Source organism: Leishmania panamensis (genome assembly GCF_000755165.1).
Source record: "Leishmania panamensis strain MHOM/PA/94/PSC-1 chromosome 32 sequence".
Classification (NCBI taxonomy): Eukaryota; Euglenozoa; class Kinetoplastea; order Trypanosomatida; family Trypanosomatidae; genus Leishmania; species Leishmania panamensis.
Genome location: NC_025879.1, coordinates 226,387 through 242,250, shown reverse-complemented (window position 1 = coordinate 242,250; position 15,864 = coordinate 226,387). Strand labels below are relative to the sequence as shown.

At 53.7% G+C, this 15,864-nt stretch overlaps 3 protein-coding genes across 3 annotated transcripts, besides 1 other annotated feature; all 3 read right to left on the bottom strand.

The window, feature by feature from the left end:
- Positions 1–3,590: 3,590 nt before the first annotated feature.
- On the bottom strand, positions 3,591–4,292 carry LPMP_320750 (ubiquitin carrier protein 4, putative; the record flags this gene model as incomplete). Its single annotated transcript, XM_010703460.1, has 1 exon — positions 3,591–4,292. The coding sequence occupies one exon, from the start codon at positions 4,290–4,292 to the stop codon at positions 3,591–3,593; it is 702 nt and encodes a 233-aa protein (XP_010701762.1).
- Positions 4,293–9,594: 5,302 nt separating this feature from the next.
- LPMP_320740 (hypothetical protein) lies at positions 9,595–10,275 on the bottom strand (the record flags this gene model as incomplete). The annotated part of the gene is made up of 1 exon (XM_010703459.1): positions 9,595–10,275. One exon carries the CDS (start codon positions 10,273–10,275, stop codon positions 9,595–9,597), a length of 681 nt encoding a protein of 226 aa, XP_010701761.1.
- Positions 10,276–11,962: 1,687 nt separating this feature from the next.
- Positions 11,963–15,319, bottom strand: LPMP_320730 (OSM3-like kinesin, putative; the record flags this gene model as incomplete). The annotated part of the gene is made up of 1 exon (XM_010703458.1): positions 11,963–15,319. The coding sequence occupies one exon, from the start codon at positions 15,317–15,319 to the stop codon at positions 11,963–11,965; it is 3,357 nt and encodes a 1,118-aa protein (XP_010701760.1).
- Positions 15,320–15,673: 354 nt separating this feature from the next.
- Positions 15,674–15,864: part of a repeat region that runs on past the window's edge.

Genomic DNA, 15,864 nt, shown 5'->3' with positions numbered 1-15,864 from the left:
TCGAGACGAAGGGACAGGGAGGTAGGGAAGTTATGAGGGAAAGGAGGGCAGACACACGCACACACACAGAGAGAGAGAGAGACATACACCCATACATGCACGGAGAGAAACAGACGCGTAACCAAAAAGAGCGGTCAACGATTCATCAATAAACGAAGAGAAAGTGTGGTAAAACTGAGAAGATGGTGAAAGAGCGAATCAGACACGTGAGTGTCCAAAAAAGGTAACGAAAGAAAGGTAAGCCCACGCCTGGGCACAGGGTAGGGAGAGTGCGCCTGCGCGAGCGTGGAAGAGGAAAGCCAAAGCGGTCCAGCAAAAGCAACTACTTCACGTATGCAGACAAAGACACGTCAGTGGAAAAGAGTAAACGTTTGCAGGCTGGCATCCCTGTCCCTCAGTATTCAGAGACAGGATGAAAAAAAGAATGAGGGTGAAAGGGTGAAGAGAGCAAAACAGAAAGAAAAATCAGCAGCGTGTGTCGACAACACACACACACAGAGAGAGAGAGAGCCACGCGCGCACATTCAAGGAAGAAGAGGGAAGTAAAAATGAAAATAAAACGCGGAGAAAAGAGACGGTGAGTAGAAAAAAAAAAGAAAAAGAGCACTGAACAAGACAAGACGCAATCGCACCCCATGTCGCAACGAACAGCACAAAGATGGAGTAAAGTGAAAAAAAGACGGGAGAAAGACGCACACCGACACACGCCTCGCAGACATTTTCGGGTGCCTTACGTGTGTGCTGAGAAACCTTGGGAGAGAGAGAGAAAAAAAATGCGTTTCTGTGCGCGTGACTGTGACTATATTGTTCCACCAGACAAGAAAGAATCATTCAAAGCAGCAGTGGGGGGAGAAAGTCTGCGAGATTGTCTCGCAGCGTGCGCGTCTACCACGAACAAGCCAAGCAATACACGCATAAAACTATAACAACTTCTGTTGTGATACGGCTATACTGAGGAACCCGGCAAAGCAAGATCGCTTGGTGTCGTTCAGCCCCACTGCAATGCCACTCCATACAGCGCAGGATAGGTCAAGGATTACACTCCACATCACCGCAGCGCAGCAAAGGGTGAAAAAAGAAAATAAAACAGTGGGTAGAGGAGTATGTTGGCTGAATCGTCGGCACCATTTGAAGTGAGCTGCTCCCAGCGTGATCACGACCACACATCTCTTCGGCACCGCTTCAGACAAAAACTGTCCACTGACATCAAGAATCCGCGACCGTGCCCGAGGGCAGACTACAGGCTCGCTGTTTTCCCACAGAGCGGGTGCTAGACCCTGATGCCGCAGTGAAGCGGCTGGCATCATCAGGGAGTTTGAGAGAGCGGAAAATAGATGAGCGGAAATCGAAACAGCAAGGAAAACAGCGTGACAATAAGTAACAAGGCTCTAGCGAGTACGGCGGCGTTCGCCATGCACGCACACACGCACGCACGTAGAGATGCACATGACAAATAATTCGTCTCCCTGGTACTAAGAAAAAAAAGCCCAAAAGAGTCAGTGGCCGGTTCAGACGGAAGCGAGACAGACATTGCGCGTAGCACATGAACAGGTGTCTGCGCCCATCATGGAACGATGGAGTGCAGCTGTATACATAAGTGTGTGCGTATGTGTGCGTGCGTATGTGTGTGTGTGTATGTGTGTGGGTGGGTGTGTGACAGCGAATAACAGTTGTGCTGCAATGGGCTGACAAGTTCAAGAGAATGCCACGTGCCACTACTCTTTTTTTTTCGTCCATAGGCGTGCACCGCCTCATGTATGGAGAAAATGCGCAGAAGTGTCAAGCAAGCGAGCATGAAGGAAGCTGAAAGAGCTACGACAACCGAAAACATCGAAGAGAGAGAGCTGGTAGAGATGACGGCAGAAATGAATGCGTGCGAGCGGCGAAACACACACGCACACACACACACACACACACACACACACACACACACACACATCGAAGCGCGATGACAAGCCTGAGCTAAAAAGGGGGTGGGGGAATGGGCAACGCTACTCAAGTGAACAAACAAAAAAAAAATCGAAGAAAACAACAACGCCACAGACCAATCATGCCCGAAGACGACAGAAGAAAGGAAGACACCGAAGGAAAATGCAGCGGAGTCTGCAAAGAGAGAAGAGAAAAGGCGCGCACATCGGCGCACGCACGCCACTGAAACGCAGAGCGAAAAGAGAGGGAAAGGGTGAAGATGGGTTACTCTCGTTTTTTTTTACCCACACGAATGAACAGGAATGAGTACCGACAAAAGTAAACAGGAACAAATGACAACTCTGCATCGCATCATCCGTCCACCGCTCCCGCTCGCCGTCTCTCACCTTTTTTTTCCAACACGTTGCACAGCAGGTCTCCTCCTCGTTCACCTCGGACTCCCTCCGCCTGTGGAGAAGAGAATCGCTTTACGTGCTGTTTGGGTGCTAACCTCTGGAAGTGACCACCTTTTGCGCTGCGGTTTCCAGCGCCTTCGTCAGCAAAGTGAAAGACGGCAAAGGAGTAGGATAAATAAATAACCACAGGAGAGGCAATAGAAGATGTGGTGTGGCATGTGCGGTTGTATGCCTTGGGAATAGAGATCAAAGCAGCATTAGAGCTCGCAAATGAGCATCCCTCCCGCCCTAACACTTCGAGACCTGCACACCTCTACTGTCCATGGTTACGCACGTGTTTGGGTGAGTCACTGAATTCACGTTCGCGGTTCACTACACTGTACCTCGCTGTCACTCCTTTCTGCCCGTCATCCAAGTGGAGAACCGTACACACCTCGGGCTCATCTGCAAGGAGAGTGGGGGACAGTAGCTGGAAAGGAGAGGGAAATGCACACTCACCGGCAAGCACGCGGAGCGCAAAGTTGAGAAAAAAAGCAAGAAAAATGAGCACCGGTGCGTGGCCAGCTACAGCACAGACAAACATACAGTGGTCGAACGAACGAGACACAGCAGCAACACGTCGGCACGCGTTAGCAGACGCACATGCGAGTAAGCAGAAAGATAAAATCAGCAGCAGCAAAAAGAATTTTAAAAAATGTGATTCTCGCCAGCGAATAAAAGAGAAGGAGAGGAAAGAGCGAGAAGAGAGTCGAGTAGATGATAGCCGAGAAAGGAGGGTTGAAGCAGAGATAAAACAGGTGAAAACAGCGAGAAAGTAAAAAACATAGTAGAGAAGAGGGTGTGCCTGTGCGTGTGCGAGTGTCGTGTGGGTTGGCGTGAAACAATGCGATCGCGTGAACGGGCATGCAAGAGGGTGGGGAGTCTGGATTCAGCTCATCAAGTAAGAACACACACACAGCACACACACACAACACACAGCATGGATTGATGGGGTAGCTGTAGTGTGTTCACTTCTGCATACATTCTTTGGTTCGTTGTTGAAGACTCCGGGGGGTCCGCAGCGGCAGGAGCATATACCTCCATCTTGCAACAAAGAATCCACATGAGGACCTCAAGGGTTCCCTTGACAGATGAGTCTCCCAAAACGCACCGAGAGAGAGAGAGAGAGCATGAAGAGGGAGCCTACGACGGACGCATACCCCTTCATGAAGAATGCTTCAAGTACGCGAGTAGGCGGCGGGCATGAGAGGAGATGGCAACAAAGTATTAAAGGTCGATCTCCTCCGGCTCGTACTCGGCTTCGACGTCCTCGTTGCCGTCCATTGCCATGTCGTCGTGCATGACCTGATGGTCCTCTGTCGGTGTTACCGAGGAGTCCGTCAATACCTTTGAGTGCCCTGCATTCGCAGGACAGTCAGAGGCTGTGTCCTTGGCGTTGGTGCCCTCCGCTTCCTCATTGGTGCTGCTATGTGGCCTGTATGCCTCCGGGATTGACTCCAGTGCCTTCTCTGGCGTAGCATGCGTGCTGACATGTTCGCGGAGCAGCGCATCGAAGCCGACGCGGTCGGCGTGAAGAAGGTGCGCGGCTTGCGCATTCAGGGGGTCTGACGGGTTCGGGTAGCGCAGCAGCTGCGGCAGGAAGACGTCAAAGATGTTCTCCAGTTGGTACATGGGGGTCCAAGTTTGATTGATGACGTCGAGGCAGACGCTGCCGCTACGCTCGTCGACATTCGGGTGCAGGATGCGGTTGCAGAAGCCAATGGAAGGTGATTTGAACGGGTACTCGGATGGTAGCTGGACGTGTAGTATCCACGTGCCATCCTCGTACGGCGTGCCCTCCGGCCCTTTGAACTCCACCCAGAACTCAGCCACTGTGTCGGATGGGTACACCTTGCGCGTGGAGTTGCACAGCCGCATGTAGTCCATCTCCCGACGGCGGTTGCTGCGGAGGTTGCCTGAACCACTCATGGTGAATATGATGCGCGTATGTGTGTGTCCTTTCCGCTACTCTGCGGTGGTGGAAACGGGAATCTGTGCTCGAGAGAGGAACAGCAGCACCAAAGAGAAAAGGTTGGTGCTGTGGGCTGAAAGAGAGGAGGCGCTAGGGAAAGTGCCTCTTTCCGTCTCTTGCCCCACGCCAAGTATCTGTCCTTTGCGATGTCGCCCAAGGAGACGCCAGTCAGAACGGGAGAAGGTGCCGGAAATGGATAGCGGAAGGCTTGCGCGCTGGCGTGGCGAAAAAGAGGAGAGAGTAACTGCGCAGGCGGTGAAGTGAGAGGATGTGAAGGGGAGAGCAAACAAGCAAAAGTGAGGAATGCGTGTATTGGTTGACTGGCTTCTCTCTCGATGTGTGTGCGTTTGTCCTTATAATTTGGTCGCTATACTCCTTGTCCCTCTAACGCTGTGTGTGTGTGTGTGCAGTGAAACGAAGAGGTCGAAGAGGTATAAGAAAAAGGCCCGTACGAGGCACAGGAGGCCCCTGCAGCTTAAAAATAAAAAAAAAATAAAAAAGAGCGCACCAGTGGCGCCTCCCCCTCCCCCGAGTCTACAACAAAGTGGAAGGCAGCTGCGGTGCTGTTTCTCGCTGTTTTTTTGTTTTTTTCTTTCGTTGGTTGTTTCTTTTGGGCGGAAATGGTAAAGTGGGTAGTCGGGAGGCAGAATGAAGTGCGTTGTATGCAGGTGCGGGAAGGAAGTGGTGCTGTGGGGGTTCGGCTGGCTTTGTGGGACGCAGTGGGAACCTCGGGGAGAGAGGAGAGGTGGGAAAATGACGGCTTTCGAGAAGGAAAATAAGAAATAATAGTGTTTAATTGGGTCGGTGGTACGTGTGGTACTGATGAAGAGACACTTGATGTGATGAGAGCGGAGGCGGCGAGCACTTTTACTCATGGCATACGATCGCACAAGTGGAAGACAAGGGAGCGGAAAGTCAAAAGAGATTCAAGGATGATGAAAGAATAGAGACCAGAGACACCGTCTGTGCATGTTAGGAAAAAGGCAGCGTTCCTGACTAGCACACATGGTAAGGGGGAGAGAACTAACGTCCTTTCCGCTGCCCTCAACCTAGCTTCGGCGACGGTCCCCCGTTGCACAAACAGTTAGGAGGAAATGAAGAACGTCAGCTGCAGAGGAAACCTACGCAGTCGCGCGCAGAAACACACCAGTGAAGCTGGACGCCACGACGGCGCTGTTAGAGGCAATGCAGCGCTGTGCCGTTCTTTATGTGGACTCGCAGCAACCGACACTTCAGATGGTGCTCACGAGGAGCCCAGCTTTGTTCGGTACGTAAGATTGGTTGCGGCACTCGCCCACGCACCTGCTTACGCACGCCTATGAAGGAGCAGCCCGGAGGTAGGGGACAAAAGGAGCCCTGGCCTAAGCAGCACGCAGAGTACCCAAAACCAAAAGGGCATAGCACCAGCAGAGATGCACAAACTCTTCAGAGAACTGCAGAAGAAACGCAGATGTGCACACGTACACACACAGTATAAGCGCATCAGCAGTGACCCCCTCCCTTCACTCATAACCGACCGAAAACAAAAGCCCAAGGCACACACACACACACACACGCATAACCATACACAAGGAGAAAAAGAAGCAACACCAAGAGACCGAGGAGAGGAAAGCTCTGCTAACAAATCCAACGCGAAGGGGTAAGAAACGGCAAAGGGGAAAAGGGGGTGACAGACACCATGCTAAAGAGCTGAGCCGGGAAGTTCATGGGCAAACATATAGAGACATATTCACATCGAGTGGTGTCCGTCCTCCCCTCCACCGCTAGTTAAGCCGACTCTCGCTCCTCGACGTTAGACGATGAAAGACGACGATCACGACGACTTGGAAACAAAAAGAAAATGCGCCTCAAGGGGGCAGCGCAGTTGCACTTACACGCATGCACAAGTGCACACGTATGCATAGGTGCATCCCCAAACGAACAGCACCACCGAGAAAAAACTTGCTGAGTAACAGCCTGCAAGATCGAACATACGCACATAGAGAGAGAGAGAGACGCTAAACGAGCAAGAGAAGGCGAGTTCGAGAAATGGTGCAGGCACCGAAACAGCTACGGAAGGACGAGAGGCTCAAAGGAAAGCAACGAGTTTAAAAAGCGGGTGTGTCGCCTCACACGTCACTAGAAAGCACACGCAACACATTCGAGCGCATATAAATAACGGCGCAGCCTAAGGAAGCGAAACGATGAAACAACAAGAAAAACACAATAGAATGCACCAGAAAGCACGCCGGAACCAAGCGAAACAAACAATGCGAGCGAACCGAACTAGTCTCTGATGGTCCCGTCCCTCCCACTTTAGCCTCATCGGGTTCATCCCTGACATCAAGCCAAGCACCCAGAAAATGAAGAAACAAGGAGCGAGGCAGAACACGGCGCCACTGCCCTGGAACAAACATACGCAAGTGTGCCGGAGGGGCCCAAGAGAGGCGCATTCACTCCCTTTTCTTGTACAGCTGAAGGGTGCGTGTATAGGTAAGGGGCCACTGGGCGGCAGTACCACACATTTTTCCGTCCAGTGAAACACCGGTGAGTGCGCCACTACCCAGATACACAGAGACACACCTGTACGGATCCATTTCCACCCTGTGGAGCAGACGCACGTACACGCTCACTACACATGTGACTTCCCTGTCAGCGGGCACAGCACTAACTCGCAGTTCTCGCGAATCTCCATCCCACAGTCTATACAAATGAGGACAAGGTCGTTATCGCTAGGATGGGGTGACATTGCCATGAGCAACGACGGCGAAACAAAGCGACTACGCCGACTCTCCAGCACCTTTGTGTTTAAAATAATGTCACCCTTGTTCGAGTAGGGCACGCGAAAGCTACCAGCAAGATCTATGCTGAAGGATCCATTCAGCTCCTCGGTGGCGCACGAGTCAGAGTGGCTGGGGTCGCCGTTTATCGTCGGGGGTTGCGGGTCTGGGTCAGACACATGCGTCGCCGGCATACCTGCAATTAAGGGGTCAGACACACATGGTTCATTACTTTCATGCGGATCCTCCTTGGGTGACTTCCCGGGGTCTGCCCCTGGTGGCGTCCCCTCCGCTGTCTTCCTGGTTAAGGTGTTATCACCTCCGCCGTTGCTGTTACTGATGCCGTCCTTACTGGAGGCGCCGCCGGTGTCAGCCTTGACGTTGCCGTTACGTGGTTTGTCTTTATCCGATGCCTCCTTTGTGCCCTCCTTCTTCATCAACGACGTCTCACAGCCCATTGACCTCGTACACTATCTCGTGAGTGGTGGATATGCGTGTGTGGGTCGCCGCCGCCGCAGCAGCAGCAGCACAAGAGAATGGGATAAAGGCTCGATTGAGGGAGTGAGAGCCGCGACGGCGACGCCGATGTGTGTGCGCCTTGTATCTCCTTTTTTGGGGGGGAGAGGGGGGGCTTCAACATGGAAAACGAAATGCAACGCCAACCGAACGAACAGAAATGGCAGATAAACCGTGCCTGAGACCTCAGCTGTGCCCAAAAGAGGGGAAGGAGGGGAGGAGAGACGCACCAGCAAAGAGATGCGAAGCCCACGCGGCAGCTACAAAGCGAGCACACGCGCACCCGGCAAGGGGACGATAGCGCTGAGTAGGGAGTCTTAGGGTAACAGAAAGGCGAAAAAATAAGGCGCTCGATGCGAAGAGAGAAATCCGTGGAACACAGGCGCACACACTTACACACACGTAAACAAAGCGGAGGGAACACACACAAAAAAGAAACAAGGGAAAAAATGGATGAGGATTGAAGTACGCACGCACGCACAGTACTTTTCAAAAAGTGAAATCGACGCTGGCCGCCAGAGAGGAGAAGCAGGAGAAGGAAGAATGAGGTCTGCAGTCACGCAGAACACAGCACAATTAGCAGATCACGCGGTGGAAAGAGGGACAAATAATGACAATGACGACAAGATAAAGAGAAGCACATGCGAAGGCGCACCAAGAGAGTGGGGTAAAACAGCGCAAAGTTGAAGAGGAGAGAAAAGACAGAGATGCAACGAAAATACTTAAATTTGACGCCTGAGCGCTTCTTGAGAGAGCAAAGAAGAGGACAAATGAGCGTCCGCCACCAACGAATGCAAAGACGGGCGACAGGAAGAGTGTAAATCAAAGTACGCACAGAGAAGCGTTTCTCTGTGTACTGCCCAGTCGTGAGCGCTGTCGCCTCTCCGTCTCCCTTTCCCAGTGCAGAATCACGAGAACAGCCGCACCCACGCACACCACCACCGCCTGAATTGCCGACAAACGAACAACACAAGCCTGTGGCGCACTCCGATGCGCAACAACACACAAAAAAGTGTAGAAAAGAGACGACACGTGAAACGGAGACGCCCACAAGCGAACGAAAAAAAAAACGCTCGTCAATGTGTGACTTCTTCACAACACCCCCGAGTGTGTGTATGAGTGCGGGTGTGAGTGGGCACACGCATGTATCGCTGTGTAGATCAGTTTGGTACAGGTGGAGGAGGAAGAGAAGGAAGAAGTACAGCCTGAGGGATGGAGGTGAGGAGGAGGAGCATTCCGCTAGCATCAAGTATGAGCCGGGGCCCTCACACACACGAAAAGAAAAAACGTGCGTCAGAAAGCTTGACGTTAGAAGAGAAGAAGCACGGGAAGTGAGGACGAGAAATATCCCCTGCGTATGACCTGGCAACACGCACACACCATCAGCGGCTCCCTCTCGATCTTCTCCGCGCATCAATTTGCGACCTGGTCTGCTCAACTGAGAGACTCTGCGCCCTCATCGCTGCTCTGTTTTCCATGGATTGTTTGTGTGGTAATTCATGAGAGTCTGCACGCATTGCACACGCGAAGGATTCTACCACTAACACACGCATTTACGCGCGCACTCACGCGCCTTTACGAGGCAAAGCAAGATTGCCCCTCCGTGAAGGAGGAAGGGGAATTATTCGAGGTAGGGAGTTACACATGCGAGCTCGTCGTTTCAATCGTAGAGTCGAGCCAATAGGGGGACTGTATGTTATCACCCCTCAGCCACACACACATACAGAGACACATAAATCTTCGCACGCCTGGCAGCGCCAAGACTAGACTCAGCGCGCTCGCTCTCTATATCGCTCCAACACTGTGAAACGGTGACGCTCGCTACGAATTTCAGAAGGAAAGGCGACGGAAAACACGCACTAAGAGCAAAACGCGAAGAACACAGTGTTCCCAGCAGAACAAGCACAAAAACTGTCAGTGCAGTCTCCCTCGCTGCTGCAGCCTGCAGACTCCGCCCCTCTTGTCGCGCAAGTATAAGCTCTGCTCAGTAGTTGTAGTCATCGCGCATCGCGTTGAAGGTATCCACGTGCTGGCGGATCTTACTACCGGGCATCCACGTCACGTAGTCATCTAAGCCGCGAGGCACCAGAAAGGCTGGATCGCGGATCTGCGTTGTGCCGACGCGGACATGGCCGTGGTGCACAATGTCGGCGCCTAGCTTGCAGTTCCCCGCCATCCTGAGGTCGCGTAGGATTGTGGGGAGACGACGCTTGCAGAACGCCTCTACGCCAACCTTATCAACTTCGGAAAGGCCTAGCTTTTCATGAATGAGCCCCATGTTGTACAGCTTCTCCATCAACTGCTGTGTGATCTGAATCCGAATCTTGCTCTCCGCGGGAAGGTAGCGCAACTGCGTCTGGAGCTGGCGAATGAGGCCTACAAGGCGCATGTAGCGGCGGTAGTCCTCGCGATCTTCGAGGTGATACTTGGTAATGCAGAACGGCTCGTGCCAGTTGTCTTGAGGGTACTGCATGAAGTCATGCTTCTTGAGGAGTTTGCGCTCATGGAACTTTAGAGGACGGTGAATCGGGTTACCGTGGGAGTGCTGCGAGGCGGGAGTATACTTACTCCGCTTGCTGCGCCTCACAGACTCCATCCTTGCCTGCATGGCACCCGTGCCCATGGCGGCCTTGAAGCCCTTCTTCTCGGCGGTGTCACGAACCATGGTGGATCCCTTGCCCTCACGACTGCCCAAGGTGAAAAGATGCGCTTCACGCAAAACACGAGCGGGCCTGAGGTGGTAGTACGAAAAGCAGCGAGAGGGGCCTGTTGAACTCGCAGCTCCCCTATAGTGGGCACGTGGCTGCGTATGACTTGGCGGCCAGGGAAGAAAGAGAAACACCGCCAAAGACGATTATGAGGGAAGAAGAGAAGGGAGAGGGTGGGGCATGCGAGATGTATAATGGCGCGTAAAGGGGTACGACTTCCCTCGAGTAGGAGATAGTGGAGTGGAGGGGGAGCAACGGCAAGACAAACGACCTGGGGCGCTTGTTCTCGAGGCTCACATTGCGACGTTGGATGCTAAAACAGTTTGGCACATGCTGATTAATTCCCGCAATAGAACAAGCACTCAGCAAAGCTATTATTAAACGAACAAACACCGCTGATTCAATGATGAGATGACGTGGGTGTGTATGCCCGCATGTGCGTGTGTGTCGCTTGCACCGGGTACTGGCCTTTTATTATATGGAGTTTGGTTTCTCTTGGTTGTTTGTTTGTCTTTATCTTTGTTCTCTTTTGCCTTTCTGTGGAGGATCTACTGCCTTAAGAAGCACCTGAGATATGCCGCACGCCGCAGCGTACGACATCGCAAAGAGAGAGAGAGAGAGAGAAGGGACGGAACAGGACGGAAAGAGCGCCAAAAAAAAAAAAATAAATAAATAAAACGTTGGGGTGCATATATGAGCGGGTGTGGGTAGGAGGCGAGTGCTTCGGTCCGTCAGCAGCTCTGCCTGGTCTATCTCTTTCGCTGTGGTTCGACTGTGCTTCGAGTTTGTTTGTTCTTCTCGGTGCCCCTTTCTTCACAGCACGCACATACACGCATGCATGCATGCAGCGGACAGGGAAGGGAGAGTGAAATCCGTCATCCAAGACGGGTGTCTGGCACAAGACAGAGCAAACGCAACACGCACACCAAAAAGGACACAACGGGCAGGGGCAGAGGAGGAAGAGGAAACAGCCCAGCGCTACGTCACTCACGGCAGGGAGGAGGACACACAGATGAGCAAAACATATGCGCCGCAGAGAAAGAAAGCCACGACAAGGCCCATTTCATCACCAAAAGAGGAGACAGGAAAGGGAAAAGGAAAACTCTCGGAAAGGCGACAGTCCAACAGGAAGAAAAAAGAGCAACGAAAGACAGAAAAACAGCGGTTGGAAGAAACAGAAGAGAAAGAAGCCTCAGACGAAGGACGGGGGAAGGATCGACAGCGGAGGAGAATAAACGTTCCAGAAATAAGTCACAGTGACCGCAAGCATCTGCCCGTACCCGAATATAGACACGAGCATACACACACACACACCTGTATGAAGGCAGAGAGCCAACAGCGAAGCGATCAAACGATTGGACCCTTCGCATGCGCCTCGCTTCACAGGAGCGGTGACAGAGGCGCGCACCAGGGACGGTACGCGAAGCAGCTATAGCAACACCAAGCACAACAGGACAGTTAGAAAAAAAGAGGGTTACAGCATGAAGAGGCGGAAGAGGAGCAGAAGTAGCAGCAGACATATGTGTTTGCTTCTGAGAGTGCGCCGGAGGGAGTGTCTTCTTTCCCTTCTGCCAAGGTGAGGGATGGAGTAGGGAAATAGAAAAAATATAGATTGCACACCTTTATTACACACACACACACACATCAAAGCCCGCGAGACCGAATGCCGTTCCCTGGTCGATATGCGTCGTGCTCGCGCTGAGCCTCCTGCCGCTCAAGGTACAGCTTCATTGAGGCCACCTTCAGCTCCTCCAGCTTCGACCGCAGCGCCTCGTTCTCCAGAATCATCTCGTCGTAGCGCTGCGCGGCCTTACTGGCCGTTGTCTTGGCACTCTTGAGCTTCTTCTGCAGCGCCTTTTCCTTCATGCGTTCTTCGTTAATGCGCTCCTCGCACTGCGCGACGTTCTCAGCGAGGCGACGGTTGTTACTGGCGGCCAACGCGTTCATCCGCTCCGTCATCTCTGCGTGGAAGTTCTGCTCCTGCTGGCGCAGCTCCAGCTGCTTGTCCTGCACCACCTGCTCCAGCTCCTCGTTCTTCTGCTTCTCCTTCTCGAGCTGCTGGTTGGACCACTGCACCATCTGGCGGTTGCTCTCCAGCTCCTCATTCTTGATGGCGAGCGCGTCTTCTGTTCGCGCCACCTGCTCTTGCAGTCTCTGGTAGCTCTTGCGCTGCTCCTCGAACTCGGCGGCGGTATTACGGATGGCGTCAAGGCGCCGGTTCGCCTCCTCCACCTGGGTCTTGTAGTAGTCCACCTCGCTTTCTTTGCCCCGCACGGCGCTGTCCATCTCCGCCTTGAGAAGCTCGACTTGACTGCGCGCGTTCTCGAGTTCGAGGGCGAGCTGCTGGTTGTAGCTCTGCAGCTCGGCCACCTCCTTCTCCCTCTCGATCTTCTCCTCAGTGAACTGCGCGTGCTCCTCCGCCAACATAGACTCGAGCTCCCGAATTTTGCGCTCCGACTTGTTCAGCTTCCGGACAAGCTTGTCGCAGGCCTGGTCCTTTTCCAGCTGCATCGCCTCCATCTGGTCTTCCTTGCGCTGCAGCAGCTCCTTCACCTGGTTTGCGGTCGCCTCATCTATGCCGCTACCGCCGTTTATATCGACCGGCACCCCTTGGGCGACACCGACAGAAAGCGCGCCAGCGGCCGGGCTACTTGCTGTCGTCGAGTTCGCCGTGACACGCCCAGTCTTGAGGAGTTCATACTTGAAGATCATGTCGTTGAGTCGCATCTGATGCTGATGCATGAGCTCTACAAGGCGCTGCTTTACACGGAGCTGCTGCTGCAACTGCGCTACGATGTCACCATTGACTGGCTCTTCATCGGCCGCCGCCAGAATGAACGCCTCCACCTCGTTTACAGCGGCTGCCTCAGCGCTCTCGAGGCTATTCGAACCGGCAATACAGACGCCAAAGCGGCGCAGCGACACGTTCGTCTCCTTGATACGGTTTTCAAGTACAGACTTGGCGTGGCGCGCCACCTCTAACTCATGCATTAGAGCAGTACGCTCCTCCCCACTGCCCCAGCCCGCTGGGTCTTGCCCAGAAGCGCTGACCGACCTGCGCGAGCTGCCAGCGGCGCCAACGATGCTAGCACCTCCCTGATCCTCCAGCATGAGTCGCAGCCGCTTTACTTCGCGCTCCTTCTCGGTGACCTTTAGCCTTGCCGCATCGACTTGATCCTGCAACGTCTTCATCTCTTCCTTCGTATTGGCGAGCTTCACCTTTATCTTCTCTTGGTCGCGCTCGATCTTCTCACGCAGCTTCACGTTCTCTTCGCGCAGGGTGTTGAGGTCCACCTTGAGCTGCGACGTGGCGCCTTGTTCAGCTGTGTGGCGCGCCGCCTCTTCGTCCCGTTGGCGCTGCAAATCCTCCTTGGCGTGTGCAGCGTCGCTCAGCTGACGCTGTGTCTGCCTCTCCAGCTCTTCCATCGCACGCCGAGCATACTTCTCCATGTCCTCCTGCGTATACGTCACCCTCCGCCAGTGCTCGTACTGCTCGGCAAAGCCATGGAGGTAGATGCCAATCTCTTTCACATCCCAGTCGTCTGAATTTTTCTTGGCTGCCTTGTCAGGCGACATGTGCATCCGCATCTGCTCCAGCTGCTCATCGGTGCAAACACGCTTGAGGAAGTTGATATTGGCAAACCGCAGATCGCGCAGCCGGCTGGACTCATTCGACAGGTTCGACTCCACAAGCTCACGTCGCTCCAACTCTTTGCGAATCTCGTGCTGCCGTTCCACCACCTCGTTCTCTTTCTGCTCGATTTGAGCCAGCAGGAAGCGGTTCTGCTCCTCAAGCTCGATGTTATTCTTCTCGCCGCCGCCACGGAGGTCGGAGTTCTCGATCTCAAGCTCCTCGATGCGCTGGCGCAGGTTGTCCTCCACATTCAGGTCCACGTTGCCCAGCCGCTTCTTAAGTTCCTCTATCTGCTCCATCAGGTCCTGGATGCGGGCATCTTTCGGGTCCATGTTCTTGATGGGCTTGTTCTCGATCTGCTTCGCGCGCAGTGCAAACCGGAGTGTCGAAATCGTCTCGGACAGGTTCTTATCGGACGGGCCGATGTTCGCGAACATAACTGTCTTGGCATTGCCGCCCAACGAGTCCTTCAGCAGCATCGTCAGCGGCGATCCGCGGTACGGGATGTGCTTTGCTCCCTTCACGATTGTGTCAATCACCGTGGCCAGCGCGGATAGGGACAAATTGATGTTGCAACCTTCTTTCGCTGTCTCGCCAGTTGCATTCGTCTTGCTAAGCTTCTCCGATCCGGCCAAGTCGACCACATTGATCTTGCTCGTCATGACGATCGGCGAGCTCGGGTCGTTCTCAAAATCGAAGTTCTCAATCTGCACTGTGAATAGAGAGTGACTGCGGCTGCTTGTGTCGTTGAGATCCGTCGAGGCCGTCTGCCGCCTCTCGGTACCGGCGTTGAACCACTTGATGGCCTCCTCAAAGCTAGTCACCTCTGGCATCACCGCACCCTTAACGTAAAAGTTCTTCAACATGTTTTGCTTAATCTCCAGGTTTACCTGCCTCGAGGCGAGCAGGTCGCGCGACTTGCCGTTGTACAGTTCCACATAGGACACCCTCACCTTGAAGGTCTTTGTGGACGACGTGAGTTTCTTGATTTCACAAAAGAGGTAGTCTACTACCTGTGGCATCATACCCCACATGTCTCGCTGACTCAGCTTACCCGTCATTGTGTGCGTCTTACCAGAGCCGGACTGACCGTAGGCGAAGACAGTGGCATTGTAGCCTTGCAGCACCGCGTCCGCCAGTGGCTGCACCTCCTGCAGGAAGATGTCGCGCTGGGTGAAGGAGTTGTTGTAGACAGCGTCGAACGCAAACACGTCAGAGTCCCCAATGGGGTGTCGCACCACCACCTGGTTGGTCGCCAGGTCGAGCCGAACGAGCGCTTTGTCACCGCGCTCCGCCTCGTACGGGAGAATGTCGCGGCAGCGGATGACGACGCGGATGTTCTCCGCCCCGGGGGACGCTTTCACCATTTTGTGTTCTCTGTGTCGAGTATAACAGCGAAAAAAAAAAGGGAAACACTGCAAGGCCTCCGTCCAGCCTTATGTGGATGTGTCTGCACGGGTGGGGGATGACTTGGAATTCTTTTCGAATGTGCGCAGACGAACGCATGGGTATGAGCGTGGGTAGGATGTAGGACAAGAAGGAGATAGAGCATATCAGCGGGAAAACAGTGTGGAGATAGGGAGAGAGAGGTAGTGCGTGCAAGAAGGAATGGGCGAGGTGCGCGCTGAGAGACACTCTGAGAAAATGAGAGCAGCAACGCGGCTCTCGAGCAACAACAGCAAAAAGCGCATTCAAGCAAGCAGAAGACACATCCAAATTGCTTTTTCTTCAGCGTGGCCATTCTCTGCCACACAGAGTGCACTCATCAACCCCACTCGGCCACCAGCCCATCGCAGGTCCAATCGCGTGGTGCGATGCCGCGCTAGACGCGCAGTAGAGCAGTGCGACGACCCAGCCATCCGAGCACGGCCGCAGACACGAACTCGACCCTACCCTCCGCCTCGCGAGTCGA